The sequence below is a fragment of the Aulonocara sp. 'chitande type north' Nkhata Bay genome, linkage group LG19 (genome assembly GCF_057382095.1).
Source record: "Aulonocara sp. 'chitande type north' Nkhata Bay isolate Kocher_YH1m ecotype deep benthic linkage group LG19, A_spYH_male_GT1.1, whole genome shotgun sequence".
Lineage (NCBI taxonomy): Eukaryota > Metazoa > Chordata > Actinopteri > Cichliformes > Cichlidae > Aulonocara > Aulonocara sp. 'chitande type north' Nkhata Bay.
In genome coordinates, this window is record NC_141362.1 from 29,696,291 (window position 1) to 29,724,131 (window position 27,841).

General features: G+C 41.1%; 6 protein-coding genes across 8 annotated transcripts; 3 read left to right on the forward strand and 3 right to left on the reverse strand.

Moving 5' to 3' along the window:
- Positions 1-473: 473 nt before the first annotated feature.
- Positions 474-3,809, forward strand: LOC147307320 (protein FAM181A-like). Its single transcript, XM_086275312.1, has 2 exons — positions 474-1,113; positions 1,204-3,809. The coding sequence occupies exon 2, from the start codon at positions 1,259-1,261 to the stop codon at positions 2,030-2,032; it is 774 nt and encodes a 257-aa protein (XP_086131438.1). The 5' UTR covers positions 474-1,113; positions 1,204-1,258; the 3' UTR covers positions 2,033-3,809.
- On the reverse strand, positions 2,429-8,765 carry LOC147307321 (ankyrin repeat and SOCS box protein 2-like). Of its 3 annotated transcripts, XM_086275310.1 has the most exons (9): positions 8,648-8,765; positions 8,045-8,247; positions 4,934-5,100; positions 4,623-4,778; positions 4,299-4,544; positions 4,041-4,212; positions 3,230-3,833; positions 2,989-3,142; positions 2,429-2,856 (listed from the first exon to the last, which is right to left on the reverse strand). In XM_086275310.1, the coding sequence occupies exons 2-9, from the start codon at positions 8,164-8,166 to the stop codon at positions 2,726-2,728; spliced, it is 1,752 nt and encodes a 583-aa protein (XP_086131436.1). In that variant the 5' UTR covers positions 8,167-8,247; positions 8,648-8,765; the 3' UTR covers positions 2,429-2,725. The 3 variants fall into 3 exon arrangements, with proteins under 3 accessions (XP_086131436.1, XP_086131437.1, XP_086131435.1); XM_086275311.1 differs by lacking the exon at positions 8,648-8,765 and having other exon boundaries at positions 8,045-8,314; XM_086275309.1 differs by lacking the exons at positions 8,045-8,247; positions 8,648-8,765 and adding an exon at positions 5,468-6,514 and having other exon boundaries at positions 2,431-2,856.
- Positions 8,766-13,890: 5,125 nt separating this feature from the next.
- ccdc197 (coiled-coil domain containing 197) lies at positions 13,891-16,737 on the forward strand. The gene is made up of 9 exons (XM_086274241.1): positions 13,891-14,131; positions 14,235-14,274; positions 14,556-14,732; positions 14,833-14,990; positions 15,079-15,161; positions 15,244-15,416; positions 15,509-15,619; positions 15,711-15,827; positions 15,905-16,737. The coding sequence occupies exons 1-9, from the start codon at positions 14,028-14,030 to the stop codon at positions 16,088-16,090; spliced, it is 1,149 nt and encodes a 382-aa protein (XP_086130367.1). The 5' UTR covers positions 13,891-14,027; the 3' UTR covers positions 16,091-16,737.
- Positions 16,738-16,880: 143 nt separating this feature from the next.
- Positions 16,881-19,479, forward strand: LOC147307323 (ubiquitin thioesterase OTUB2-like). The gene is made up of 6 exons (XM_086274242.1): positions 16,881-17,016; positions 17,094-17,174; positions 17,279-17,397; positions 17,490-17,574; positions 18,738-18,923; positions 19,026-19,479. The coding sequence occupies exons 1-6, from the start codon at positions 17,011-17,013 to the stop codon at positions 19,230-19,232; spliced, it is 684 nt and encodes a 227-aa protein (XP_086130368.1). The 5' UTR covers positions 16,881-17,010; the 3' UTR covers positions 19,233-19,479.
- ddx24 (DEAD (Asp-Glu-Ala-Asp) box helicase 24) lies at positions 18,233-24,187 on the reverse strand. The gene is made up of 9 exons (XM_086274239.1): positions 24,085-24,187; positions 23,020-23,888; positions 22,512-22,934; positions 22,267-22,420; positions 21,032-21,544; positions 20,607-20,682; positions 20,027-20,215; positions 19,819-19,948; positions 18,233-19,736 (listed from the first exon to the last, which is right to left on the reverse strand). The coding sequence occupies exons 2-9, from the start codon at positions 23,882-23,884 to the stop codon at positions 19,477-19,479; spliced, it is 2,610 nt and encodes an 869-aa protein (XP_086130365.1). The 5' UTR covers positions 23,885-23,888; positions 24,085-24,187; the 3' UTR covers positions 18,233-19,476.
- Positions 24,188-25,450: 1,263 nt separating this feature from the next.
- On the reverse strand, positions 25,451-27,499 carry serpina10b (serpin peptidase inhibitor, clade A (alpha-1 antiproteinase, antitrypsin), member 10b). The gene is made up of 5 exons (XM_086274240.1): positions 27,378-27,499; positions 26,580-27,192; positions 26,179-26,452; positions 25,889-26,036; positions 25,451-25,795 (listed from the first exon to the last, which is right to left on the reverse strand). Exons 2-5 carry the CDS (start codon positions 27,178-27,180, stop codon positions 25,604-25,606), a joined length of 1,215 nt encoding a protein of 404 aa, XP_086130366.1. The 5' UTR covers positions 27,181-27,192; positions 27,378-27,499; the 3' UTR covers positions 25,451-25,603.
- Between the last annotated feature and the right edge of the window lie 342 nt (positions 27,500-27,841).

Genomic DNA, 27,841 nt, shown 5'->3' on the forward strand with positions numbered 1-27,841 from the left:
GCGAATGAGGCAATTAATCATGTGGCCCGCAGCTAACCGAGTAAACGGTCTGTAGCCTCGATATAGACTGCGGATAGTTAAAAAAATTCTCTCCTGGCTCCATAGCATAGGGCTGTGACAGGATTTGAGGCATGAGGTGTTACCAGACAAACAGTTCCCTCACATCTCATTCCACTGCTGCCGCGGTTCAGTGGAACGATAGGTACTCTTTTTCCACTTCAATAAGGGGATGAAGCTCAATTAGCATTTCACAAGTCCCATTTCCCTCCTCTATTGCAACCTTCCCCGCCGAGCCCATGCTTTCTCTGGGGATTGTCCTGTTTTGGGCCCTTGTTGCCGTTGGCAGGGTGACAGTATTCGAGTGTGCAAACTTGTGCTATTGTCCGCGGGCCAGAGGGAGCCATGGAGACCCCATAATATGACACAGGAAAATGTTTGCTGATGGCAATTCTATGGGCTTTGTCCGACTCTTTCTCCTTCATGACGACTCGATTTAAGTCTCTAAATGTTTGACTACAAATGCAGGAGTGCTATCCAGCTCCTTTCCCTTTGTCCCGCGAGGTTTGAATGAGTAATTCAGCCTTTGTGTCGCTCGATTGAGGGGGCAAACAGAAAGACAAGATTCTTGAGCCTTCAAGACCCTTTCCATGGTTATGCACTCTTCAGATCCCACCACCCCTCACCAAATCCTACAGCTGACATCACTCTTGGGGAGGGAATAACGGGCTTATGTGTTAGAAACTCAACTTTAACCGCTCTGATGTCAGGTTATAATGCACGCATGCTCGACAAGAATTCGCACTAGTTTTTTAAACGCACATTTACCATTTTCGGAGTAGAAATCATCTTGTAGGAGAAATATTGCATCCCCTCAGCGGCTTTCCCCCCTCCAGATCTCCATGACAACAATTTGCGATGGTGAAGAATTTGATACCAGGGCGCTTGGAGGCTGATTGGGGTGCATTGTAAGAGGCCTGGGGTCGCTGATTGGTTCAAGGGAAGCACCATAACTACAAGGAGTTTATATTCATTCAACTTGTTGAAGTGCTCCTATACTGCAGCCTGGGAGAAGTCTGAGGTTAGACTGAGAGAATCCGGACTGATCCAGCAGTGGTGAGTAAAAGGTTACTAATCTCTAATATCCAGCATCCCGCTCATTTGAGGCTTGATTGCGTGACTCGTGTGTTTCTCATTTCTCTTTAGATCCTGACGGTGGATTGCATATTTTAACATGGACTGAACAAACCCTCGATACAATATGGCAAATGCAGACAGTGAGGTCAAAACTTTACTAAATTTTGTAAATTTGGCATCCAGCGACATCAAGGCGGCCCTAGATAAGTCCGCTCCGTGCAGGCGCTCCGTGGATCACCGGAAATATCTCCAGAAACAACTGAAGCGCTTCTCTCAAAAATACTCCAGAGTCCCAAGATGCCACACACACAGGTCTGCGGAGTATAGGTGCGCCAAACCGATGGGGTCTGTCCATCAGAGTGTGGCAGAAAAGGCCAGCTCTGGTGCGCAGGATGTGGATCAACTGGGGAGCTCTGTGGAGCAGGTGCCTATGAGGAAACGCCAGCTACCGGCCTCATTTTGGGAGGAACCTAAGTTGACCCCAACCAAGAGGGAGCACTCATATTTAGGAATGAAAAGGAGCCATGCAGGCACATCGGAGGGGACTGAGAATGAAAAGAGGAAACGAAGTTGTGATGATGATGCAAAGACCGCAATATCTGCGTGCAGCCGGCGCAGCTCGGCGGATAAAGAGACGCTGAAACTGGACGTGACCTCTCACCACTGCGTGAGTGTGTGCGGCTGTTGCCCTTTCCAGTACCACGGACACCAGATCCTTCACAATCACATTTTTGTCCCTCATCCGCCCCTGGGATTGTGGAGCAAAGCAGCAGGGACTGAGACGGAGAGATCCGAGCATCCTTATGGACAGAAAATTCACACGCACGTTGTTGTCAAACCCATACCGACCAAGCCCACCGCTCAGTCACCAATCTTCAGTGTGTTTGGATTCATTTAATTAACTCACTAAATGAACCCATCACACAAAACGCGTGTAAATAGGACTAATGACTTTCAGCGTTTCTCTTTCAGCATTTTAAATCGAGATACTTCCTCCAGCACTTATTGAAATGCTTCATCTATTTTTGTCTTTTAAATCTAAAGGACTAAATTGCACTGAATAATTTCATCATCTTCACTTTCATGCCAGTCTTATGCCTGAAAATTGACAGTAAGGTAAAAAGGTTTCTACTTTTAGGTGTCTACAGAGGATGATTGTTCTTTTTTAAGTCAAAAAAAGTCATAGAATGAATCCAAACATCCTGTTTTAGTTTCCTCTTTTAAGTATGAGAATCGCCTTTCTTTGTCAAAGTAATGTTTGATAGGCACATTTGAAACAATGACTTTTATTTTTAAATAAATGATTCAACTTCCCTTAAAAACTCCTTTGGGCACAAGATCATTTTTACCTTTTGCTAAAGCTTTCTCCAAAGGGAAAACACACACACAAACACACACACATTTTGAAGGACAGATTAAAGAGGCTTATTGTCACTTCACATATATTATAAATAGATATTTATACACATAAAATTTCTTTGAGAGGAACATTTACACATTCAAGATATCAGACACGACTAAAAAAAGAACCACAAGAAGATAAATATAGTCTTATCTCTGAGGACTATATTGCGTGAGGTTCATTTTAAAGTCAGTCAACGTGGCTCAGGTATCTAATCAGTCTGTTTGGCAGAGGTACGCTTGTGATGGATCTCAGTCTGTGTCCCCCCATCTGGGTCCGAATCTTTAATCTACAGAGGTGCAGCAGTGGACATGGTGACACTAAAGACAAGACAAAAAGGAAAGATGAAGAGGCTTGTCGCTTGCTTCCTTGTGGACCACATTTGCATTCAACGGATGTGTGAGGACATGAAAGAAAAGAGTGAAAGAGACATGTTTCCATCTGATACTTACACAACTTCCTCTTGACAACGTGCCATTCTTCACGGCTGTCCAGCAGTTCAGTGAGCTTGCTGCACAGCTGAACATGGCCAACATACTCTAGCAGCAAGTCTATAATTGGCCCTGCCCATTTACTCATTACTGGCGTTGAGATCCACTCGCAGAACTAAAGAAGAAAATCATATAAAGTTACATTACTGAAAAAGAACATGCATATTTTTGTTATGACCAACTTTTTGCTCTTTTTGCATACCTGTGTTATCCTCTCTGAAGGCTCATTGCAATTTAGAGGAAGCATGCTGCCATTCTGCAAAGCATATCCATTACTGCCAGCAGTTATTATATCGGATTGTCCTGCAGCTGGGTGAGGGGCACTGCCATAAGCACACGTAAAACAGGAGAGCGCATCACAGCCATTGTCCAGAAGGCACTTGAGTAGAGGCAGATTATTCTGACAAAGTGCAACAAGAGCTGGGAATGTGGTAGTACATGTTGGGATGCTTGCATTTAAATCAGCTCCTCTTTCTAGCAGTAAAGACACAGTGCTGACACAACCCTGACGCACAGCCATCAGCAGAGGGCTGACTGGATCCAGGCTTAGACTAGCACCGGCATTAAGCAACACCTCTGCTGTTTCGGTGCTGCCGTTAGCAATAGCAAAGTAGAGGGCCGTAGTGCGTCGATCGGCATACTTGATGGAGTGGCTGTGGGGCAGTGTGGCGTTTACATCTGCACCTGTCTTCAGTAGCACAGCTGCTACAGTGTGTCTGTTGTGCTCTGCTGCCAGGTGGAGGGGGCTGATCCAACTGTGCCGGAGCATGGCTCGACTTGTCACCGAGACGAGCAGAGATACAATCCTGAAAACAAAGCAAAAGAATGTTAATGTAAAGTTAACACAACAAATACAGAGAAGTTAGAGCTTACAGCGCCACTTACAACATCCGCTCCATTGCATATTTTAACAATAAGTTTAGGATATGAATACAAATTTTACACACTAATCATTTTTTTTAAATTATTATTATAATTTCATCCATTTTGCAAGTGTTAGTATTTGAACTTACTTGTCATGTCCATACTGGGCAGCGATGTGCAAAGGCAGCAGTCCTGAGCTTGTCGGTTTGTTGGCATCTGCATTTTTAGTCAACAGAAGGGCCGCAATTTCCATGTGGCCATTTTTACTCGCTTCATGCAGCGCCGTAACCCCATCGCATGTCTGCGTGTTGACATCTGCACCTAAAATAAACAAAAAACAATCATCATTCTTTTATAACATAATTTCATTGAAATCATAAACATGAAAACCTGGAATTTTTTTGTACCTTTCTCAATAAGGTAACACAGTGTCCTCATCTGTCCTTGCTGAGCTGCTACAACCAGTGGAGCGATGGTGTAGGTATTAGATGGATTAATTATAGCCCCAGCTCTTAACAGTATCTCACAGATCTCTGTGTTGTTTCTCGATACAGCCTCATGAAGGGCTGTCCAGCCCTGGGCACACCGCTGGTTCACAGTGGCCCCATAAGAGAGAAGAAGGTTCACCATGTCTATGTTCTCAAGCTCGCATGCTGGACAGACACAAAAAGACACGAGTCAGCCTGGCTTCATATAAGCTGTTGTAAGAAATTCTTAGCCCACAGCTGTACCTTTGTACAAAGGTGTTTCTTTGCTCTTGCTGCTGATGTCAGGGTCAGCACCTGCTTCCAAAAGACACTGCACACAGGCCAAGTGTTCACAAGACACCGCAAGCAGCAAGGCCGTCTGCTCCTGCAATGTGCGCTTGTCTACTGAGCCTGGAAGGGCTAGAACAGAAAATACACGTTAAACAAAACAAGCACACATGACATTTTAAAAGTCCTCCCGCAATAGATTTACGTTTCTTTTCTTAACATGTGATTCATTCAAGGGTGACAAATTACATTTCTGGGATAATTCTTTGAGACTTTCAATCACCTACCCCTTAAAAGGGTCTTCAAGCACTCATCCTGTCCACAGTAGGCAGCATCATGCAAAGGTATCCATCCATCATTGTTCTCCTTCAGCACCCAGTGAGAAGAGGCTGTCAGATTTTTGACAGTTTCCACATCTCCTCTTTTGATGGCACAGACCACAGGATCAACATCCCTTGAAAGGAGAGAAAACCCCCTAAAACATTAAGTAGTCTGAATACAATCAAGTGTATTTTTAGAAAGACACCAGATCCTTATGGGAAAGGCAGCACTGACCCTAAAATCTGTACATTCGGTGATTATCATCATAATAATCTGATTTTGCTCTCAGTAATCCAGGATGTGTGATTTTTATTTTTGCTATTTATGCAGAAGTTGCACACAAGAGCCACCAGCACCCTCACTCTGAAACACACACACACACACACACACACACACACACACACACACACACACACACACACACACACACACACACACACACACACACACACACGAACACAGGCAGCCTCAAATAGTCCACACAACAATAAAAGACTCACTCCGGCTCTGACGCGCCGTCGCTCTCATTGTCTCCTCTCCTATCCCCTCGCAGTCGCGACACAGCTTTATTACCGGCATAACGGAACTGAGACAAATAGTCAGAGTAACTGAATTTCGTCATTACTGAAGGTAGATTTCGCTTTTTTCCTTCCCAGGTCGTCGGCGTCGGCGGAGCAGCGCGCAGAGCCGAGCAGGGCTCAGCTGTGGTCTCTCAGATTATTTTGGGACTGTATTGTCAGGCGGCAGGATGACGGACTTATCCATATATGTCAGAAGACTCGGACGTTTAAAGATAAGAGAAACAGCCCTGGAGATAATGCAGTGTAAGGCCAGCTCTTTTCGTCTTTACTGGCTGGTTTCCAAGTTAGATAACGAGACTGATATGTGACAACTGCAGAAGATAAACAGAGACCCCCACAACGAACCATTAATCACTGCTCCATTTTGAAAAGCCTGTGCACATTGACTGTATTATAAGCGATAGGCGGTGGCCTAATGTCACTAAAAAAAGGGAAGCAATACATAAATAAAAAAATAAAAATAAAAATAATTTTTTTGATAAACAGACTCCAAACGTCAACACATATATCTGTTGAATGTAACCCTCCACCACCCTAAATTCCCAGAAAAATACCGAGGATGTGACCTCTGCGTCCTTCGTGGCAGCTAGAGGCGTGGCCTGCGTAATAGCTTCACTCCAGCGACGAAGACACTGTTATAGCTCAGGTAGCTTGTTTATCAGAAGATACCAGTGTATTAAATGATGCCAAAGATCATATTTTCCTTTTTATGTCTTCGAGATTTTTTACAATTTAAGTCCTGTTGGGGGCACCGATGAGCCAAGTGTCTTTAAGTGGTGTTTTTGCTCAACCATGTGAAGATGGGTGACAGATTAGAGGAAAAAATAGAACTCTTGACCGTATAATGAGGGGGTCCAGTGGCCCTGTTATGTTGTGGGATGGAGGCATTTTGTGGGCGCTGTTTGGGTTCACATGTCCTCTAGGAGGGAAGGGTGACTGCAAATGAATTCAAAATGAGTTCTGAGTAAACATCTTTATCCGCTTATGAGGGTGCCCTCTGGGTATCACGAGCTCTCAGCCTAAATATACACTTATGGGAGATTTTAGATAAAGTCTTTGAGGGAACATCTTTAGTCAGAATGGCGATCCATCACAGAGGAGAACAAATGCTAAACACAGTGGCGGTGTATGGGTGTCAGATGTTGACACACACACACACACACACACACACACACACACACACACACACACACGGCAATGTTATGCTTAACTATGAAAATGAAGCTATGAATCTATGTAAATCTAAATCAGTTTGCATACATTTCCATAACGGAATGCTGAATGTTGGATATAAAACTGTGTTTGTAATTCCGTTTTTATTGCCGTTTTTTTTATCACTGGATTTTTAAAATCTTTTTTGTATCACTTCAAAAATGAGAAAATATATTGCAAAGAGCCAGGAAAAAAAAACACCCAAACCAAAAAGGAAACCATTTAATAATTAAATATCCAAATCAACCACAGAGACTACATATTTACTTACCTCTTACTGATCTGCATGTCCAGTCAATAAAATGCAGTAAAATAAAGATGCAAATGTATATTTTGGACATTTTCTTTCCTCCCCTGCTTGAAGAAAAATATGCTATTGAAGCAAAAATCTCAAAAGTGACCAGTCCATGAATAAAATCCACGTTATTATTCATCTGATTTGTTTTTCAGCCTCATACTTTGTCAGCCAACCATATGAAACAATGTGTAATAAAGCTTTCATCTATGATTCTACAGGCACCACATATTGATTAGTGCCTGTTTATGGCCTCACTGCAGCTCAGAACTCATTTGCTTATTTTGACTCACATGTTTGAGCATGTGGTTTGTGAGTGTCATCTAACCACTAAATCTCATTTAACAGGTTTCAGTTTCTCCACAAGAGCGAAAGGTTTTTCCACTGAACTTCAGAGACTCTCAAGGAAGTAAATCTCGGTGTACTGAATATTTGTGTTTTAACAAGTTGCTTCCCCATACAGTAAAAACAGTCTTGTAGGGACAGAAAGACTTCCTTAACGCCACCTGTGAGCACTACACATTAATGCTATTGGTGCTGTTTTATTTGTGTCTTTAAGGTTTAGACATCTTAACATTTGCATCACATGTATGGTAAAATAACTATAAAACGTGATGATTTCACCTCCACCTACTACTCAAATACATCCTTTTAATTAATGTTGTTTTCATTGAGCCTCCACAAAATAGCCCATTGAGGCTCTTCACCATCAGAAAACTTGTAGTAACTCTGCTTTTTTAACAAGCAACACTAAGGCAGTCAGCACAGACCGGCGCTTTTCTTTTCATGTCTCTTGTTTTCATCTTGACGGCTATTTAGATATACTGATACGTCACTGGGGCATTTCACGCCGTGCCATGCTCAAAAATGTCATGAATAACTATCTCTAATGTTTCACTGAAAAACAATTAGGAATAGCATTTGCGGTATTTGGTGACAAGATAATGTTAAATTGTTAAGCGTTAAGAAGTGATGGCATCTTTTCTTACCTGAGCAGGTTTGTTGTGGTGTTTTGTGAAGTGTGGAAAGTCAGGGAGCATCCAGCCAGCCTGTCTTTGATGTCGCTGTTTAGTCTCTGGTAAAGAGACCCAGCTTTTTGGACTGCAATCATCACAGGAGGAGATTTGTTGTCCAGTCTTAAGTGCAGAACACCTCAAAAAGTGCTGTTGTCTTTTTCATAGATGAGTAAACACTATTCACAATAGAAGTTGGAAAATAGAAGTTAGAACATCAACAGCAGCAATAAAATCACAGGCACAGTATAATACACACATCCCACGTGAATTAGTGACCTAACTCATATAAAAGAGCTGAAATCTGCAAAGGCAGAAATCAGAGAGCAGCGACTCAGGCAGTGAGGGGGGATGCCTTTTAAGGACATGTTCAGCAGTGTTATGTTCCACTTGGTACTGCTGTTCCAGAGAAGGTGCTGGTGTGTGTAGTGTTGTTAGTGAGTTATGCAACAGGAGGATAACAAAAAAACATGAAGCTGAGATTACAGGGCATGATTAATTTTACAAAACAATGACAGAGACAATTAGAATTAAATTGGATAGAAAAAATCCCCCCAAAAAACAGCTTGATAGACTCACCACATGACATTGTTCTTTCTCCTTATGCACAAAATATGAGTTACTTTGTAGAACAAATATGCTAATCCTAATCAGACGGTCTGAAGGATTCTGTCATAACATGCGTCACCTCTTGCTGCGACTGTGTGAAGTGCAAAAATGAGTCTGAAGAACAAGCAGAATGACAACAGATTGTTTCACAATTACTTCTTCCGAAATGTTTTTAAAAAGTGCTTCCTCTATTGAAACTGGAAGTGGCCTCATAGTTTTATGACGACGAACGAGTCCTTCGACATATTTATTTTCAACCACGCAAACGGGCTCTATTGCAAATTCCTGGGTAATCTGCGATCTTTCCCCAACAAAGTCAAACCAAAACATATGAAAACACATGTATGTCTCAAACACCTGCAAAAAAAAGCACCGTCCTGTCACGACATACTAACATGTCAGGACAGGAAACAAACAGGCATATTCAGTACCAGTAAATCAGTGACTCTGACAGTTTCTTCAAGCTTTTATGATAACATTCATGAGGTTTTCTTTCCCTGTGATATACCAGTGCATTTGCTCTTTTAAAAAAATTAATTATTAATTAATTATTATTTTTAACCAACATCCATATAGGACATGGACATAGAACAAGTAAAACAAGACAAGTTGAAACAGACAGGATAAAAGAGGGATAGCAATAAAAAGTAAACCCAAAATCAACCTGATTTATATGTGTACACACAAATGCACACAAGTCCACCTGAATAAAGAGACATGTCTGCACACATACCTACACACACACATATACAGATACATACACATATTCAAGGGAGGAAGAAAAACAAAAACAGGAAAAAAACATACATGCATGCACAGCTATACATGTACATAGTGACATATGTAGATGCACTTAAGTACTGATGGGCATTTTGATTTCAATTTTACAAAACAGATAGAGCAGTTCTGATGGTGGGATTCTTAGGAGGGAGAGAGAAAGTGGGAGAAAGATGGAAAAGAGACAAAAAAACAGCACATAGAAGTATGTAGGGTGTATGTAGAGCCTATTGTGACTTCCCTAGATTGTAATGTTGAGTATTTTTCTTGGGCTGTAGTCTGTCATCCCGGAGTTTCTCCCAAACCTTATCGGAGGAGGCCAGACCAGAGCATGGCTGCCAGGAAAAAACAGCCCCCCCACCCCCCCAAATTATATGGCAGTCAATGGTATTCTAGGTTTACATTGCTAGTTGTTGGATGTAGCTATTATGGAGCTTCCTTGCAGAGTTGTCAGGGACTTTTCAGCTGTAACTACAATTATAACAGTGATGGGGGTGGTTTGTTTATAATTATTAGTGGCTCTGCTCCAGTTCCAGATTTTTATTGGAGTGAACTCATTTTCGTGTCAAACCACTATTACCATTCAGTTGGTGCCCTTGTGTGTAACCTGTAGAAGATGAAGGTCTAACAAGAAGTGTGTAGGTCCTCTTGTGAGTGTGTGAGAAGTAATTCAATTCAATTCAATTTTATTTATATAGCGCCAAATCACAACAAAAGTCGCCTCAAGGTGCTTCATAGATACAGAGACAACCCCAACAATCATATGACCCCCTATGAGCAAGCACTTTGGCAACAGTGGGAAGGAAAAACTCCCTTTTAACAGGAAGAAACCTCCGGCAGAACCAGGCTCAGGGAGGGGCGGGGCCATCTGCTGCGACCGGTTGGGGTGAGAGAAGGAAGACAGGATAAAGACATGCTGTGGACGAGAGACAGAGATTAATAACAGATATGATTCAATGCAGAGAGGTCTGTTAATACATAGTGAGTGAGAAAGGTGACTGGAAAGGAAAAACTCAATGCATCATGGGAATCCCCCGGCAGCCTACGTCTATTGCAGCATAACTAAGGGAGGATTCAGGATCACCTGGTCCAGCCCTAACTATATGCTTTAGTTAGGGCTGGACCAGGTGGACCAATGTTAGTTAAGTAACATTTCCAAGATATAGGCTGAGCCCCTCAGAAGCAAACAGGGATCTGAACAGGGAGTTTTCGTGAAACGGCTTTTCAACTGATGTCCACGCTGTTCGTTTGTTAACAAAAGAAAAGTCTATTTATGGTACATCTCACATTAATCAGCCACGTGTCATTGGAAAAACATAGACTGATATCAGTGATGTTGTGTATCACTGCATTCAAAGACTATGTGTAGATAGATATCTAAGCTTCAAATGCCTGCAAAGAACAAGAAACAACCAACGTCCTGTAAAAACAAGTCAGGACAGGAACAACACAGATGTGTTCAGTACCAGGGAATCTGTACCTCTGACAGTTTCCACGAAGCTGAACATTACAGTTACTCTTATGTTGTAACTATCATGTTGTAACAGGGAATCCCGGAGTGTTTTTTGTATATTTAAAAGTGCCTTTGTTCTAGAGCATGACAGGAGTCACAGAAGTGGCACAAAGTTGAGAACAACAGAGGTTAAGCGGTGCAACAGGATGGATGCCAAGGAGATTCGCCCTGGACTCATCTGTGGAACTGGTGTCGGATATAGTGGAGGAGTTGGGCCCAGTAAGAAGGCCTTTCCAAGCAAGCAAGACATAACTGGTGAAAACAGTGATTTCTGTAAGGGTTAGAGCAGCTGTTCAAGACTGTTGGACCTGTAAATACAATGTAAAAGTCAGACTTCTAGCTTGGTTTTAGCTTATTTGTTATATGCCCTGGGCTTGTTTTATTATAAATAAATGTTCCGTTCTACTCTTGAGTTTTGGACTCCTTGACTAGTTCAAGGTTCAAGGTTCAGGTTCAAGGTTCTTTATTATTTGTCAAATGCATAGTTATACAAGTATAACACACAGTGAAATGTAGCCTGACACGCTCCTCGACATGTGCAAAAATTGGGGGTGGGGGGGGGGGGGGGGGGGGTAGAGGAAGAACATTATATATATGTTCTTCCTCTACATAGTATATACACTGGGTGAATGTGCAGTAGTAGCAGCAAGCAGGTGAATTCTGTACATTAATATGAATAGATATCTGACTGCCCTTTTATTTTTTAGCTGCTCTCCATCTTATGGAAAAGGTTCTTCCTCTTGCTTCTCCTTTTCCCTTGTTACAACAAACTACAACTTTGAATTCTTATCAATTTTAAATATTTTTTAAAAGCAGTAGGTTAATAACAACACACACTCAGAAATGTTACGGCTGAAATGAAATTTAATTACATGTAAACTTTACCTGTAATTTTGTTACATAAGTGCAATATAGATGTTACATTTTATGAAATTTGTTCCAATAAATGAACTTCATTGGTATAAATTCAAGCACATTTTTCTTTAATGATTCATTATTTGAATAAATAAACCTTTGATTTTGTATATTTCAATTATATTTTACTCAAAATTATTGTTTCATATTATAAAAGGTGAAGAATCTTTTTTTTAGTGAACGTCTTTAACCAAGTGTCTGTTTTCTCAGTAAACACACAGTTACAAAACTGGACTTTCAGTTAACACAATAAGCATGTGACACACAAACGCACAGGACTCACAAACATACTGCTGGACCAGTAACACAGCAACGCAAGTCCTTAATGTATTTTTATGTAGAAAACAATTAATGTGAATTTTGTGGTTTTAAAAACAATTATGAAGATAATGCGTGGTGGCATCAGGAAGTAAAATTAGTAAAATGTTTTACAGGAATGTAGTCGAGCAAGACTCGGCTCACTCATACTTGTTTTCTTTGAAAGCTTGCTGCCTTCTAACGCCAAGACAAGCTAGACAGCAGCTGCAGTCAGTCAAAGGTATCCTCAAACTCAGCATTGTGACGTATAAAGTGCAGTAGTCCAAACAACATACCAGCAGCTATTCCAGAGTTTTCCCACTCTTGTGAGACGCAAGGACAGTCCTGATGTCCTCTTATTTGTTACCTGTATGTGTTTTGAGAGTATATTAAATTGTCACTATGGTCTCCCGAGAGGAGCCTTTGATAAGAACAAGTAAAATGTCACAACTGCATCTCAAATGTTTTGGCTTGGCATCAAATCAATACAGGTCACAACGCCATCTACAAGCATCATCGTCCACGAGACTCCTGCCTGAGCTCATCTATCAACCTGTCCGACACTATTGCACACAAGACGGAGCTCAGGGCTGATCCCTGATGTAATCCCACCTCCACCTTGAACCCATCTGTCACTTCTACAGCACACGTCACACTGCCCCTCTATTCTCATATTTATTCTGCACCACCTTCACATATTTCACTGCCATGCAGCGAGACTCTTCTGGATCAATTTACTTCATTTTTCATGGCATTGTATATCATTTTCTTTTTGCAAATTTTCTAATCAAATGAATTTTGTGACTATCATTGTGACTTTCCTTGAATGCTCTTTTGACCTTCCTTTGCAGAATGATGGTAGTGCATACTTTAGCACCATCTACTGAGGAGGAAGAGTTTCCTCATGTGCATTTTAAATGTGACATTAAATTTGACCAAATTTACTTTTTCCCTTTTTGTTTAAGGTGGAAATTTGAACTTCTTCAGTTACAAAAATGAAAGTAATTATTTAAAGTTGAAAACTTAGTATATTTTAACATTTAACACATGCTTAAAGGTTGGGAAGCAGGAGGATTTGCCGTTTCCCTTTCTTTTTAATTTAGGTTTTAATGAATTCATAGAGCTCAATGGAAGTCATGTCAAGCTGTTAAAATCCGAATAGCAGCAAATTTTTAATGCGAGCTCTTTGTGGAGGTATCTACAATCCTTCCAGGTGTTTGTTTATTAATTCATAGCAATATTTAAATGTCCGTAAAACATAATTACACTAAGTTTTTAATTCTCTTTAAGCTAATTGAAGTAAGAATAAAAAAGGAATGTAAAAAGGCAACAATAACTTTTACGGGTTTTTTGTAATTAAAGAATTTTACATTTCCCAGAAGCCTCTTTGTCTTTACTTTTTATCATTTCTGAGAACACAACAAGTAATTGCAAGTATGTGCATATGTTAAAGTATTGTTCTGTAATTATTCTTTTTTAAAAGCAACTAATTATAAGTAAAATGATCTTTAAAATGAACACACCGAAAGCTACAAGGACAACTCAGGTTTTCACAACATGTTTCAGGCTTTGCGGGAACCGGGACGGAGTGAGCACTCTTCGCGTTCTCTCGCTCTCACTCGGTCGGTAACCAAGCCGAGGCTTCCCTGCTTTTGCCATGACAACAAAGAAACGATCCCGGTACATTCCCTGTTGTTTGGCCCCTGGTCACTAGGTAACAGCAACGCGAATCCAAGAAAAAACATCCGGAAAAGATCCCCGATTGTTCTTCTGTTCGTTTAAACGAAGAACACCAGAAGACGCTTCTTTACGCATCAGAATTCCTGAGCGACAAATCCACTAAAAGACATGACGACGCATTCTCTTCCTTTTTTAGAGAACAGTCCTGGTCAAAAACTCCAGGTGGGAAATGGAGTAAACAACATTTTTGTGACACAGTCGCAGGACAGCAGGTAGGCCCGTGGTTTTGAGGAGCAGCAAGTTAGTCTGATGTCCCCATTCATACATGCCTTTACTGTCTTAGACTGTTACTGACAGTTTTCTCTTCACACACAGAAGGGAAGATGATGCCAATCACATACCAGTTTTAAAAGTGGTAAGATTTGTGCCTTCACAGAAAATAGTCTCACTTCCACAGGTTCTATTTCTTCTATTTCCTGCTTTATACCTTTAATTCTATTTGATTTTACTTCTCCTTTTAAACCACTTGGTAACTTTTCTTTTGAGGCATTTTTCATAAATGCACCCTGCAAAGGTTTCAGTATTAAAGCATCTGAGTCGTTCTGGTTGTGTGTGTGTGTGTGTGTGTGTGTGTGTGTGTGTGTGTGTGTGTGTGTGTGTGTGTGTGTGTGTGTGTGTGTGTGTGTGTGTGTGTAGCCTTCGAGCAGAGTCTTGGAGGCAGGAGTGACTACTTTGCAAAAGACCCTGGTTCTGAAGAAACAGGCAGAGCTGGATGAGGTGGAGAAGCGACTTGCACTTAAACGGCTGGATTTTAAAGCCTGCATGGAGGCCCTTGCTCAGCGAAGGTCTGAACTTGAAATAAAACTACAAGAGGTGAGCTGAGACCACCTTAAATGAGAAGCAGTAGTAGTTATCCATCATCTGAAAGAGACTGTCCTAATGTGGCTGGCTTTTATCTTTTCTTTTCATGCAGACTAAAGAAAAAGTAGGGAAATTTGAGAAGTTCGTAGCTGAGAATGAAGCAAAGCAACGCAGAGCGTTAAAGAGCTGTGAAGCTTCACGGGTGCAAAACATTTTTAAAAAGCAGCAGATAAAAGATTTGACAGAACAGCTTAAAGGATTCAGAGACAGGTGAGACCTTGAAATGTTGTTTTTCATTTAAAGATTTCTTTCATGAAGTTGTTTTTTAAGCCCGGCTTTGCCATGGTTTAATTTGCAGGAGGCAAGTTTTAAAGGAGAGAGTGGCAAAATACAAAATCTATGAGGATTATTTGATAAAAACACGAGATTATCTCCCCAGCAGTAAGTTCAAATGCTCATTATTGAGCCTTCAAATGAACTTGCTTTGTTTAGCCTGTTGAGTAAAGCACACAGTCCGTTTCAGATTACCTCGATGACGGGTCTGAATCTCTAGTCATGCCCATCATTCGGCGTCATGAGACCTTATCCATCACACACCAGGAGCTGCTGCAACGTTTGCAACGTATGGAGGCGGAGGTGGAGGAAGGCCAGCGGCAGCTGCAGAATATGAAGGAGGAACACAGCGTAAAGAAACTGGTCAGATATACAAATACGGATGTTAGATGTATCATGTCTTCATAGCAGTACTGTAGTTTATAGCGGTTGATGTGTTTTTGTATGTATTGCAGATGGCCAATAAAGAGCTGTCTGAACTGCAGAGTGAGTTAGAGACCCTCAAAGAGAAGAACAAGCAGGCAGAGGTTAACTTGCAGATGGAGCAAGACTTATCCAGAGAGAAGGTATGCCTTCCAGATTAGCTGGATGTGACCCTGCTCATTAATCTTGGGAACTTTGTATCAAATAATGTCATGTGTGCCCTTCATGTTTCAGGTTACAGAAGTGGGAAGACTGCTTATGGCCATCAGCAACCTTGCAGAACAGTGTTACCTACCAGAATACGGACCGCTGGAAAAGATGAACGCGCTGACAATGATGGACATGGTGAAGGTATTTACGTGCAGGATGAGATGATTGTTAGGGTCCATTTTTAGTTTACCCAAATCTTGACTGACCATTTCTTTCAGGAGTACATTCTGGACAAGGTAGACACGGAGAGGAGAGCGAGGAGGATGATGGAGTTGGGGAGTTTGATGACGAGCACAACCGCTGCGGCAAACAAAAGAGAGAGGGGGTCAATGAGAAGCTTTGGAAGTAAAACACAAATCAAAAGTTCAAGTAAAGTCAGCAGAAGGAGTGAGACATTTGGTTGATGTTGTAGTTTGAGTATTCATCACAGTGTTGTCTCTTATGGTTTGTTGAGAGTGGAGGTTCGTTCTTGAGGTGGGAAGAAGCATTTGCTACCACTTCGTAGCAAATGAAGTGTTACCAAAACCTTGAGAAAAAAAAAGCTTGTAGGAGAACATAATGTTTTTTTTTCATTATTTGCCTTTATAACATTTGTTCAGTGTTTAAAAAATGTGTGCAGCAACCTTTGCACTTAAGACGTCATAGACAAGGAACTGAAAACGTAGCTGTTTGAAATGAGATCCTCATGTTTAACAGGTCATCCGAAGTTGTAAATTTGGATTTGGGCACATTGTATTGTGAATGTTGCTTTTATTTAAAAAAATAAATAAAGTGGTCATAATCAAATTATGTAAATGCTCACTCAATCAACAGCAATCCACCACCTTTGCATCATGCAAAACACCAAAAACAAGCAGCCAATAAAATCTCCTTTGACCCTATTGCCTCACATTTCCCACGTTTCAGAGTTAAAACCTGTGATGCCACGACAATAATGTAAAAAGCTATAGTTTCTTGTTACTTTGGTGATTCGGATTGCTTACCCAAACCTATGACTGGGTGCCCCGAAAGCTTTATTGTAAGCACCCCACCAGCACGATGCATGAAAAATAGTATATGAACAATAAAAAACAATTTTAAGTACATTTTTAATACAAATATGATCCTATTTAGCAGATAAAAGCCTGATTCAGTACTTTCATGAGAAACTGAAGACATGGCTCGCACGCTATAAAAACCCCGATCTGGCCCTTTAACACAAGCACGTGGTTTCCGCAAACATCCGGTTTTTAGAAAGTAGGAACGAAAAGGCAACAATGTTTTGACACGCGTATTTCTTAACTGTCGTTACGGGTTTTTTATATTGTTTCCAGGTTGTTGAAATATGAAGGTACGTCACACAGTCAGGTAACTCTTGAAACTGCGGGGTTTTTTTTCCAGGTAGTAAAACTGCTTGTTCGTCCACAGATGGACGATGGCAGCTTGGTTTCATGTAGAGAGGACATTTCTTCGCTGTTCCCTGCGCAAATGCTGAGTGCCAAACAGCAAGTAGGCTATTTCGAAAAGGGGCTGAGGTTGATGTAGTGCAGGTGGTCACGGTCACCCCTCATAACGACGACTGTAGAATAACCGGACCTGTTGTCCTTTCTCAGGATCTGAGCAGCCAGTTTTCCGCCGTAAGAAAAGTTTGCGGCGACGGCAACTGCTTCTACAGAGCTTTCTGCTTCGCATACTTGGAGTCAGTCCTACACAGTGCCAGGGATTTGCAGAGGTCAGATTTAATTACTGCTGTCACTAATATCACCTGATTGAACAGCGTTGATTTGATAAGGGTGGTGCTTGTCTCGCCCCTCTCAATGTTAGGTTCAAGGACAAGATAATCCAGGGCAGCGCAATTTTGGTCTCTGCAGGATTTGAGGAGGATTTCTTCAGGCACCACCTGGACACGGTAAATGCACTCATATTTTTGTTTTTCTTCCAACAAGTTATTAGCATCTCCTCAGACCTCATTAGTAAAATAATGGGGGGAATGGCACTTTGTAGCCTGTGAGCTTTGACTTGCTGTTTGATGTGTATGTAGTACATGCATCGAACAAATGATAACTGTGTGTGTGTGTGTGTGTGTGTGTGTGTGTGTGTGTGTGTAAAAATATCCTGGTCATTAGACCAGGGGTCCCCAATCCCAGTCCACGAGGGCCTGCAGGTTTTAGATGCGTCCTTGATCCATCACAGCTGATTTAAATGGATAAATTACCTTCTCAACATGTCCTGAAGTTCTCCAGAGGCCTGGTAATGAACTAATCATGTGATTCAGGTGTGTTGACCCAGGGTGAGATCTAAAACCTGCAGGACACCGGCCCTCGGGGACTGGGATTGGGGACCCCTGCATTAGACAGATGTCTGCTTCTCAACTACTTTTGTACTGATTGGACCATTTGCTTTGCGTCTACAATTTCAACTGCAACACTGTACAAAGATTTTGAATCACCCCTTATTTCCTTACATTTTCCTGGGAAAACGGATGCAGCATTTTACTGAAATGTGCAAAGTAATTGTAATGTAGACTAAGGTTAAAAAAAAAAAAAAAAAAAAAAAAAAAAAAGTTTGTGCAGTGAGCTTTAAAAGTCAATATTTGGTATGACTACATTTTATTTAACACAGCCTGAACACTCAGGCAGCGCTCTTGCCATTTCTTAAGTCTTCATGGATAGTTCCTCAGGCTTTTCGGAGGACATCCAAAGCCCCCAGGTAGACCTTCCATGGTTTAGATGGCTATAAAACATTGTTTAATTAATCACACTAAGACCTGTTGCCACTATTTTATTCTGCTGGAACCAAAATGGTGGCAGCAGGCTTAGGAAGTCTGAGTATGTATATCAACCTAATTCAGAATCTGGCCATCTGGATGTATATCTCTCTGTATTACACACCAGTTTGTTCTGATTTTAAAAACACAGTATTACTCCTGCGCTTCACCAGTTTGGCATCCTGCTAGACCTGTGTAGTTATTTTAAAAAGGTGCAGAAAATGACTCTTGAATGAAATCTTACAGGCACCATATTTTCTGTAAAAAAAAAAAGCAAAGTCTAATTGTTCCTCTTTCTGTTGAAGGTTCTTCAGGTTGTTGAGCAAAGCCAAGCAGATGTAATTTCACTATTCAGGCTCTTCAATGAGCATACTACCTCCGACAGTGTTGTGCAGTATCTCAGGCTGCTCACTTCAGCACACCTGCAAAACAATGCAGACTTCTTCCGCAACTTTGTGGAAGCACCTGATCTACATGTCTACTGTCATGAAGTTGGTATCGGCGTTGCTGCCATATACTGCATAAAGAACCTCTGAATTATTTAAAGTGGATAATTTGAAGGATTTTGATTAAAATCTCTTCTCTTCGTTAAGGAAGTGGAGGCTATGGCGATGGAGTGTGATCATGTGGACATCTCGGCTCTATCTCAGGCTCTGGACATCTCCATCCACATCGTCTCTATGGAAGGCGACGGACAACAGCTGGCTCACCACATCATTCCAGAAAATGGGGACCCATCCCTGCATCTCCTCTACCACACATCTCATTACGATATTCTCTACCCTCGGGCACAACTATGACCAACGAAACTGCTCGAATCAGGAATATTGACTCCGGTTGAATAAATTCCAACTGTGCTTGAAGACACTTACAAAATTAGATTTTTATAAAATCTTGCAGTTTACAGGAATCCATCATCTGGGGATGAGCATCTGTTGCACAATGTGCACTAAACATTTAGAGACTTTAAAATGCTGTTTACTTTTTTTTACCCTTTTTATAAATTGTGTCATTTGAAGTTTTTTAATAAACCTCTCAAACAAGTCATTTTGCCTTCTGCTTCTGTTTTTTCTGCCGTGGATGGATACTCGTCTCTGGTTTCTTCTGTGTTGAAACCCTGGTTAGGGCACTCTCCATCCCAGCAAGGGGCATTTGGGGCAGGGGGAGCTTTCCCATTTGAGTAGGATACTTAGTCTTCATTACATTCTTGAAAATGGGCAGTGAAATCAAACGCTTCAACTCCTTTTTCATCCCCTTCACCATCCTCTGCTGCTCTCTGTCTGCATCCTCATCATTTGCATTGCCTGTGGAAATGTGTGGACTTAATTTTCTGCATTGAAACTTTATTTTGAAATGCAAACTTGTTTTAAAAAGTGCTGGTTTTACCAAGTAATAAGTCATCATCCAGATCCACCTCCAGGGCTTCTGCTGCTTGCTTGAGCCAGGAGTTGTGGTGTTTCTCCTTGCTGTTGTAGTACTCTACCTTTTCAATTCTCCTGGCTAAGTTTACTCGCTCCTGTGGAAGAACCCAAGTTATATCAGTTAAACCCTTTAACATCAAAAATGGACAGGACCTTATGCTGATGGATCTCACCATGATTGCATCCATGCATCTGGTCTCTATGGGAAATGTGGGAAGCTCTTCGTCCTTTCCAAGACTCTTGCATATCTTTTTGAAGTTCATCATGTCATCTGGGCTTACTAGCAGCATACAGAGGCCCTCTTTAGTCGCTCTTGCTGTTCTCCCACTCCGATGCACGTACGTCTCAGATGTTCTAGGAACCTGGTATGAACAAATCACTTCTTGAGGAACAGTGCTCATTACATTGCTGTAGTTATAAGCCGTTGCCCAACATTCATCTTTTAAGCTGGTTTTTGTTGTAAGGTAAAGACCCTCCTATGAGCAAGCATTTGGCGACAAAACTCCCTTTTAACAGGAAGAAACCTCCAGCAGAAAAAGACTGATGTGCAACCATCTGCTGAAACTGGTTGGGGGTGAGGGGAGACAAAAGACACATTGATGAAGAGAGCTAGAGTTTAATAACAAATGATAAATGCACAGTCGTGTATAAACACTGAGTGCATCACGGGAAACCTGCAGGGACTGTTTTGTGGCTAATTGATAACCTCTTATTCATGCTGGGGAATCCTTGGGCAACTGTTTAAGGGGTTACCTGGTAGTGAATAACATGCTGGACATTGGGGATATCCAGGCCTCTTGCTGCCACATCAGTAGTCAGGAGAACACAACTGTGAAGAGAAACAAAAGAAATGGCAATGTCAAAGCTAGGTGCCTTTAAAAAAATAAGAAATCACTAATGTTTTACAGTAAATACAGCTCAAGACTGCTGCTGATTACAGGAACTACAAAAACCATCAGGACTTGAATGTGTCAAATGTTTAAAATGTGAATACTTTCACAAATTTAAAAAATGGTTTTAAAGTAGACAAAGACAAAACTATTTCAGGCATTTTTGTGCATACTAGACGAATTCCTTACTCCCACAGTTAAAGTTTAGATGTCACCAGTGGCACACAGTTACTGGATAAATGTTGAAGACAACTTGATGTTGCTACTGCAAATGTGAGCACAACTCACTTCTCCCTCTCAGCGAACCTCTCCAGGTTTTTCAGCCGTTGTTTCTGGTGCATGTTGGCATGTAGAGGCAGCGGAGTACAGTCTAGTATAACCAGCAGAGAATTCAGCCTCTTTATACAGTCAATACTGTTGGCAAACACCATGGTGCGCCCAGGATACTGGAGCAGGAAGTAATAGAGGTAGAAGTCCTTCTCATCCTTCTGACAGTGGATTTGAGTCTCAATCAGTGTCTCCACAGTTGCCTCCTTCCTGGTGAGGTCAATGACTTTGGGCTTGGACTTAATCCCCACTTTCTCCATAAGAATTTCCAGCTTGTTCCTCTGGTCCAGATTCTTCTTCTTCTTTTGAAGGAGGCGAGTGGGAAGGCTGTGAACCATCGTCAAAGTGGCAGAGAACACAAAAGTTTGCCTAGTGGGATTGAAGTGTGTCGTATTTAGCATTTCCAGCAAATTCTCCAGCTCGGCAAAATGCCCTCTTTCTACCATGCGATCAGCTTCATCAATGACCAGACACCTGTGTCATAGGAAGAAGAGGAATTAAGAAAGGATAACAAAAATCTAACAAATAGGCCTGCCTGAAAGACCTTTACCACAGAACACAGAATCAGGCTCTTTCACACATGATATGATTTGAGGGTTAAAAGCAGTGTCGGTAATCGGTGAAGGAAAAAAAACAAAAACTTATTGTGATATTTTGTGTGGCGATATTGTATTGATACAGGAACACCAAATATTAATATTTTATTAAATACATTAAAATACTCTGGGAAAACTTTGAAAAGAGGGCTCGATTCACCTGATAGGAGGCACCCTTCCTACTAACAGGTGTAGTCTGATTTGGACTGACTGCAATCACTCTGCAAATAATTGTTATCTAATATATGAAACCAGACAGATAGCCAACATGTTTCCATGAGTCTGAATGAGTCTCTCAATGTGTACAGTTCATCAACTGGCTGCCAGCTGGTTCTATTTTAGTTATATTCCCATAAAAATAGGAAGGTCAATGAGCGCAAGTTAAATGTTAATAGTAAACTAAAGTAAAATAATAAAAAAATAATACTTTAGGAAATAACTTGCAGTTTAAAAAAGGTGATATATTTTATTGGAATACTCAGCATATCACAAAATAATAAAAATCATGATAATATCATATCATAAGTGAAGTACTGTGATAATATTGTATCGATTACCACCTCTAGCAAATAAGTCAGACAGTCTTAAATTAAGACTCACCTGAGCTGCCTGAGGTTGACCAGATGTGGGTGCCTCTCCTTGATCAAATCCCACAAACGCCCCGGAGTTGCTATGATGATCTCTGGCCTGCGTTTCAGCACTCGTCTTTGTTTCTGCTGTGCCATTCCACCCACCACTAAGGCTGTTTTTATATCTGCACAGCAGGAAAACATTAGCTATGCTGACATTTATACATCTCTTACGAGAAAACTTCTATCGTAACACTCTGATGAGCTATGACTTACCTGTGAATTTTGCGACAGCATCAATATGATGTTTGACCTGAACAGCCAGCTCCCTGGTGGGAGTGAGAACCAGTCCTAAGAGGGGCTGACTCTGAGCACCAGCAGGTTTTTCATCAAAATCAAAGTCTGCATTCTTGATTACCCGAACACATCCAAGCTGTTCATCTTCTACGTCGCTGTGTTCATCTTCATCTGAGTCTCCTTGATTCTGATCTTCAGCACCTTCATCGTTTTCTTTAGAAGCCTCCACTCCCTCCTCTTGGTCCTCTTCAGCTGATTTTGTACACTCATCTACAGGTGGTAAGTACAAACTCTCCACCTTTGTGACTGGTTCAGCGTCATCATTAGGTTTTTCTGGGCTATTCTTCCACTCCAGGATGGTATGGATTATGGGAATGCCGAAAGCCAGTGTCTTACCACTTCCTGCAAGTACAACATCCATATTAGCTCCACTTTTAAAAATCTGTGAACAGAACATGACACTATAAACCTATCACTTTTATCTTACCAGTTTCAGCTGCTCCCAGTATATCCATACGATCCCTGATAGCTGGAGGCAAACACAGGGCTTGGATCGGTGTCGGTGAACCAAATCCAAGACTGCTCAGTGCCCTCAGGACAGGTGGGGGGACAAACAGGTCCTTCCACGCACTCATGTCAACATTTTTGTCTTCAGAACCAGAAAGTGCAGCGTTTGTCCAATTTTTTGCCTTCTTGTGTGGGGCCTTTGTCACTTTATCTTGGCTGGATTTTTCTTTTTCCAGATCTGATGAAGACTCTGGGTTCGGCTGTTCTTCTGGGACTGTATCCTGCACTGTCTGCTGCCCTTTCCCCTTTTTCTTCTTCTTCCTGCTTCTCTTTGCATCTTTGGGATCAGCAGTGATGGCTGCAGAATCATTTTCATCGGCCTCACCTGCTACCTCATCCTCTCCTCCCTCAGTGGCAGCATTATCCTTCTGCTTTACGTCTTGTGCAGAAATATTTTCCGACTCCGTTGCAATCCCTTTCTTGTTTTTCCTCTTTTTCTTGGCTTTTTTCTTCGCTGGCTCACTTGTGCTCTCCCCCTCTTTGTTCTCAGAGTCTCCTTTCGCTCCAGCCTCCTCGCCGTCACCAGCTTTTCTTTTCTGTGCTTTCTTCTTCTTCTCCCTTTTCAGCTCTTTTGCTGCTTTGGCCGCAGCCTCCTCACTGTTTATTAAACGGTAATCCGTGAGCTCTTCGAAACACACCAGACCCTCCAAGCCCTCCTCGGAGAAGACGCTGGGATCGAGGTCTATGGTTTTCCATTTGCCTTTCATGTCGATGCAACGTTTCGCTGGCTTCCCTAGCCCGGTGGACATGCCTTTGTTTTTCGCCTTCATCTTCTTTGTCTTCATTTTTCTGAAAAAAAGTAAAGGTGTAAAATAAGTGACTTTAGCCGACCTCGTGAAGTTCCTAACGTGTAGTTATTAAAAGCGCACGTGCACCCCACGTTTCTTAATGCCAGCGGACAACTATTAACCGATAATTAACAGAAACTAAGCGTACAAAGTCTCCAGTAAACTACCAGTTGAATTAGTAAGTACTAAAGTCTTACCTCGACTGAGTGTAGGCTCTCTTAGACTTCTGCTACGATTACAACAACGCGAGACACGAGGGCGCAGCCATGACAGTGTTGATCACGTGGTTTGAAAAACTTTATTTAAACAACAGGCGCTGTTTCAATTTCTCTGGTCATTTTTTAAATACGTAACCCCTTATACCGCCTATATAAACGTTTAGAAAAAATTAATAAACGTTTAAATAATAGCCGAGGATGTCAAGGGTTTCAGTTTATCAGCTTTCAGTTCAAGGATAATACGCTGTAATTTCTTAAGGTGTATTGAAGTTTGTGCCGAGGGAGTTGCTTCACTACAGTAGTATTTATTATTCGTAGCAAAGATAATTACAGTTATTTTTTAATGAAGGTTGTACCTGACAAACTAGCATATAATCTAGTACATAAATTAATAAACGCATTTGTGGAAAAGAAAGTTTTCATTGGGCTCTGCCGTCCTGTAAAATAAAATAAAATAAAATAAAATAAAATAACTACACCCTCATGTTTCAGGAGCTTGCGGGACCACCTTTAACGGCGTATAACTGAAGTAATCGTTTTCTGTGTGACTCTCTGGGAGTCTCCCACATCATTGTTTAAGAATTTTAGCCCACGTAGCAAGAGTACTCTTGCTGCAATTCTTGAAGGTTGCAGGCATTCATTCATACACAGCTCTCTTAACGTCCTGCCACAGCATTTCAGTCGAGTTGAGGTCTGGACTTTGACTGGATCACTGAGTCAACATCTTGATTCTTTCCTTTTTCAGCCATTCTGTTGTAGCTTTGCCCAAACCCGCAATGTTCTGTTTCATTACACATTGAAATTTGATCATTTGACTCATTTGCATACAAAGAGTTCACTTATGACTCAATGACCACAAGATCCCAAAAGTCCTTTGATATGATATGTTGTGTTTGGTTTTCACAAAACATGGCGTTGTGCATTGTGCACTTGGGTCTCATCTGTCTAAAGGGGCTCTTATGGTTTTCTCAGATGCAACTTTGAAAACTTTAGCCATGCTGTTTGATTGTACTGTCATGAACATTGTTTAACATGCAAACTGAGACTTTTAGAGTGGGTGGGGTGTGTGTGTGATCAGGTAAATGAAATAAATTTGTCTAGAGTTCCTCTTTTTAAAATTACTGTAAACAAAACCTTTAAGGCAAAAGAAGAATCTTTACATTTACAATTATTATAGTCAACCAGTAGCATCAGTTTAATAACCTGATAAGATGTGCATTATTAGAACGTGGTACTGATGTTTTTGTTTGACAGATGCAGTTACAGCAGTAATTTGTCAATTAAGTGATTACATTTACTCTGGTTGTCATAATTTGGAGATGTACGCACATTTAAAAGATCCAAGTTTGTGATGCAGGTGACGTCTTTATTATTATTGGTGAATTATGTTGTAGGAACAGAACAGAAAAAAACAAGCTTTAAACTGTCTGGGATTAAAACATCCACCAAATTAGTCATGTAGAAGCCACTTAAGAATGAACACATTACAGTGGCAAAACTATTTTTTGGTGGGGTCAATCACCCTCCCCATGAACAGCAGGCAGTTTGTGTTTTCATGGTATATGAAGAAGAAGAAGGGTCTGTTTATAGTGAAGGTCCTCGGCAGGGAGTATGGAATGATACCGATTGTTGTGGCAGCTGCTGCAGTTGTTCCTGTCTCATCCACATCAACCATGGCCTTGTGAAGCACCTACAATTTCACAGCAAGGTTAAAAGTGTTTTGCTGCACTATTTGGGGAACAGGCACATGTGTCGCTACATGATACCGAAAGTGACAACTAACCTCTGACAGCTTGAGCCCTTTGTCCTCACTGAGCTTTGTCAAATTGGACAAATTATTAAAGACACTGGTCATGCCCATATCCGGTAGGAGATTATGCAGGGAATACGACTGCTCCATGTTGAATTTGGGCATCTTGACTTCTAGTTTCCTGCAAACAAGACATGAGTTGACATGTTGAATAGACTGGCTCATCTGCTGCAGGCATTGTTTGATGGTCATTTAGAATTTTTACAGCTAAACAACAAAATATGCAGACACTTGGTTAAAGCGAGGCATTTTTCCGCATGTACATTTTTCTCAGTTTTGCGATCCAGCTCTGAAACCTCTCTGCAGTAATCTCATCATCCACCATAGTGTAGTCCATGTCTGGGTTGGGGAGCAGGATAAGCATGGAAACACCCTCTTGGTATGGCAGTTTCAGCACTTTGGCTCTCAGAGAAACATCTTCTGCAGTGTAGTACTTGTCTTCTTTAAACATCATAGGCACCTGCACAATATTATAATTATCGATGTAGAAGGGTGCATTTCGAGTCAAATTGGAGTTGAAAGGCATCTTCCAGGCTCCTGTGGAGCAGGTAATATTGTACGTTTAGTTATAAACAAAAAAGTTCAAAGGTGCAGACATGAATATTAGTATAATTAATAGCACATAAACCCAAAATCTAAAGTGTGAAAAAAAGATTTAATTTACCTTGAAAGAAAATTGCATTCATTAACAGGAGTTTGGTCTGTTCGTCCAAGGCTGAAATCATCTCTGTAATCTTGCCTCCAGTCTTGTCCCTAATGTACTCATTGATTACTCTGATACTCTCTGTTGTGTCCGCAAAATCAACAGTTTTGATATCTGCATTAAAAAACTTATTGATTTTGGTTTCAAACTCCCTCTCTATGATAAATTGGGGTTGGATAAACAAGGCCATGCTATGATCAAATTTCAGCGATCCGTTTTGCGTGACGTTCTCGTGAAGGAGTTGAAATAGTTTAGGGATAAGATCCGGCTGGTCGGCCCTCTCCAGCGCCTCCAGGTTTAGTACCTTCAGGATCTCCTTGTGTGTGACACCATCAGAAGCCATTAGAAGAGCCGCAAAACTAGTAGAGATACTCAGGGGGGAAAAAAAGATGTTCTTGTCGTTGTAACTGGATATCTTTCTGTAAAGGTTCATGGCAAAGTCCATATTTTTGAAGGAGAGATCTGAGATGGTGGCACTGTTAGGTTCAGCTTGGTGGATAGGAGTCAGAAAGCACAGGAGGGCCACAAAGAGAAAACAGGCCATCTTCATTGTGTTTAACATCAAAATCAGAACCTGGAAAGTTTTGGGTGCACACCCAGAAACGAGAAATAAAAAAAAGCACCACTGTACAGCAGCACAATCACTAAATCTACAAAAAAATATAAGATTACACCAACTGAATACTCATTTCTTCATTATAATTAGAAAACGCTCCGAAATTCAGTTTGTTTTTAAGTTTAACGAAATAACACACGTACCTTTCAGCTTGGCCCAGATTGTGCCTGAAATTTCTCTGTATTTTTTTGGGGGAACAAAGTGCAAGTGTGCTCTACATGTTACACATTAACCACAAAACATGTATTCAGAGGTGAATCCATAAGAATCAATCGATAAGTAAATGAGACACGAGAAGCATTGGGAGTGATTTTCACTTTAATCCTGGAATGAGAACCAATATATTAAATGAAAGAATGTGCTGTTCTAACATGAAGTATAACAAAAATAATGAATTTAAGAACACAGTGAATAAAATAAGAATTAAAAAAAAACCCCAACTACCAACATTTTCTAATTTTTCACAAGTGCATTTAAAAAAAAAAAAAAAAAGTAGATCCAAAGGAAACAGAACAGTAACAAAATCTTGGAATCGTCTTAAAAATCATCCAGCACAATAAGCCAAACTTTGCATGACATCTAACATGTTAGTGAAGGCATCAAGACA

Coding starts and splice junctions, on each gene's coding strand:
- ccdc197 (XM_086274241.1), top strand. CDS start 14,028: ATGACGACGCATTCTCTTCCTTTTTTAGAGAACAGTCCTGGTCAAAAA. Junction 14,733..14,832: donor TTGAAATAAAACTACAAGAG/GTGAGCTGAGAC, acceptor CTTTTCATGCAG/ACTAAAGAAAAAGTAGGGAA. Junction 15,828..15,904: donor CAATGATGGACATGGTGAAG/GTATTTACGTGC, acceptor CATTTCTTTCAG/GAGTACATTCTGGACAAGGT.
- LOC147307321 (XM_086275310.1), bottom strand. CDS start 8,166: ATGATTGCAGTCCAAAAAGCTGGGTCTCTTTACCAGAGACTAAACAGC. Junction 5,101..8,044: donor ACCACAACAAACCTGCTCAG/GTAAGAAAAGAT, acceptor TCTCCTTTCAAG/GGATGTTGATCCTGTGGTCT. Junction 4,545..4,622: donor AGAAACACCTTTGTACAAAG/GTACAGCTGTGG, acceptor GTGTCTGTCCAG/CATGCGAGCTTGAGAACATA.
- serpina10b (XM_086274240.1), bottom strand. CDS start 27,180: ATGTTAAACACAATGAAGATGGCCTGTTTTCTCTTTGTGGCCCTCCTG. Junction 26,453..26,579: donor GAATGCAATTTTCTTTCAAG/GTAAATTAAATC, acceptor CCTGCTCCACAG/GAGCCTGGAAGATGCCTTTC. Junction 25,796..25,888: donor AAGGGCTCAAGCTGTCAGAG/GTTAGTTGTCAC, acceptor GTGAAATTGTAG/GTGCTTCACAAGGCCATGGT.
- LOC147307320 (XM_086275312.1), top strand. CDS start 1,259: ATGGCAAATGCAGACAGTGAGGTCAAAACTTTACTAAATTTTGTAAAT.
- ddx24 (XM_086274239.1), bottom strand. CDS start 23,884: ATGAAGACAAAGAAGATGAAGGCGAAAAACAAAGGCATGTCCACCGGG. Junction 21,545..22,266: donor GTCAACCTCAGGCAGCTCAG/GTGAGTCTTAAT, acceptor CCTATGACACAG/GTGTCTGGTCATTGATGAAG. Junction 19,949..20,026: donor GATGCATGGATGCAATCATG/GTGAGATCCATC, acceptor GTTCTTCCACAG/GAGCGAGTAAACTTAGCCAG.
- LOC147307323 (XM_086274242.1), top strand. Junction 17,398..17,489: donor AGTGCCAGGGATTTGCAGAG/GTCAGATTTAAT, acceptor TCTCAATGTTAG/GTTCAAGGACAAGATAATCC. Junction 17,575..18,737: donor TCAGGCACCACCTGGACACG/GTAAATGCACTC, acceptor TTTCTGTTGAAG/GTTCTTCAGGTTGTTGAGCA.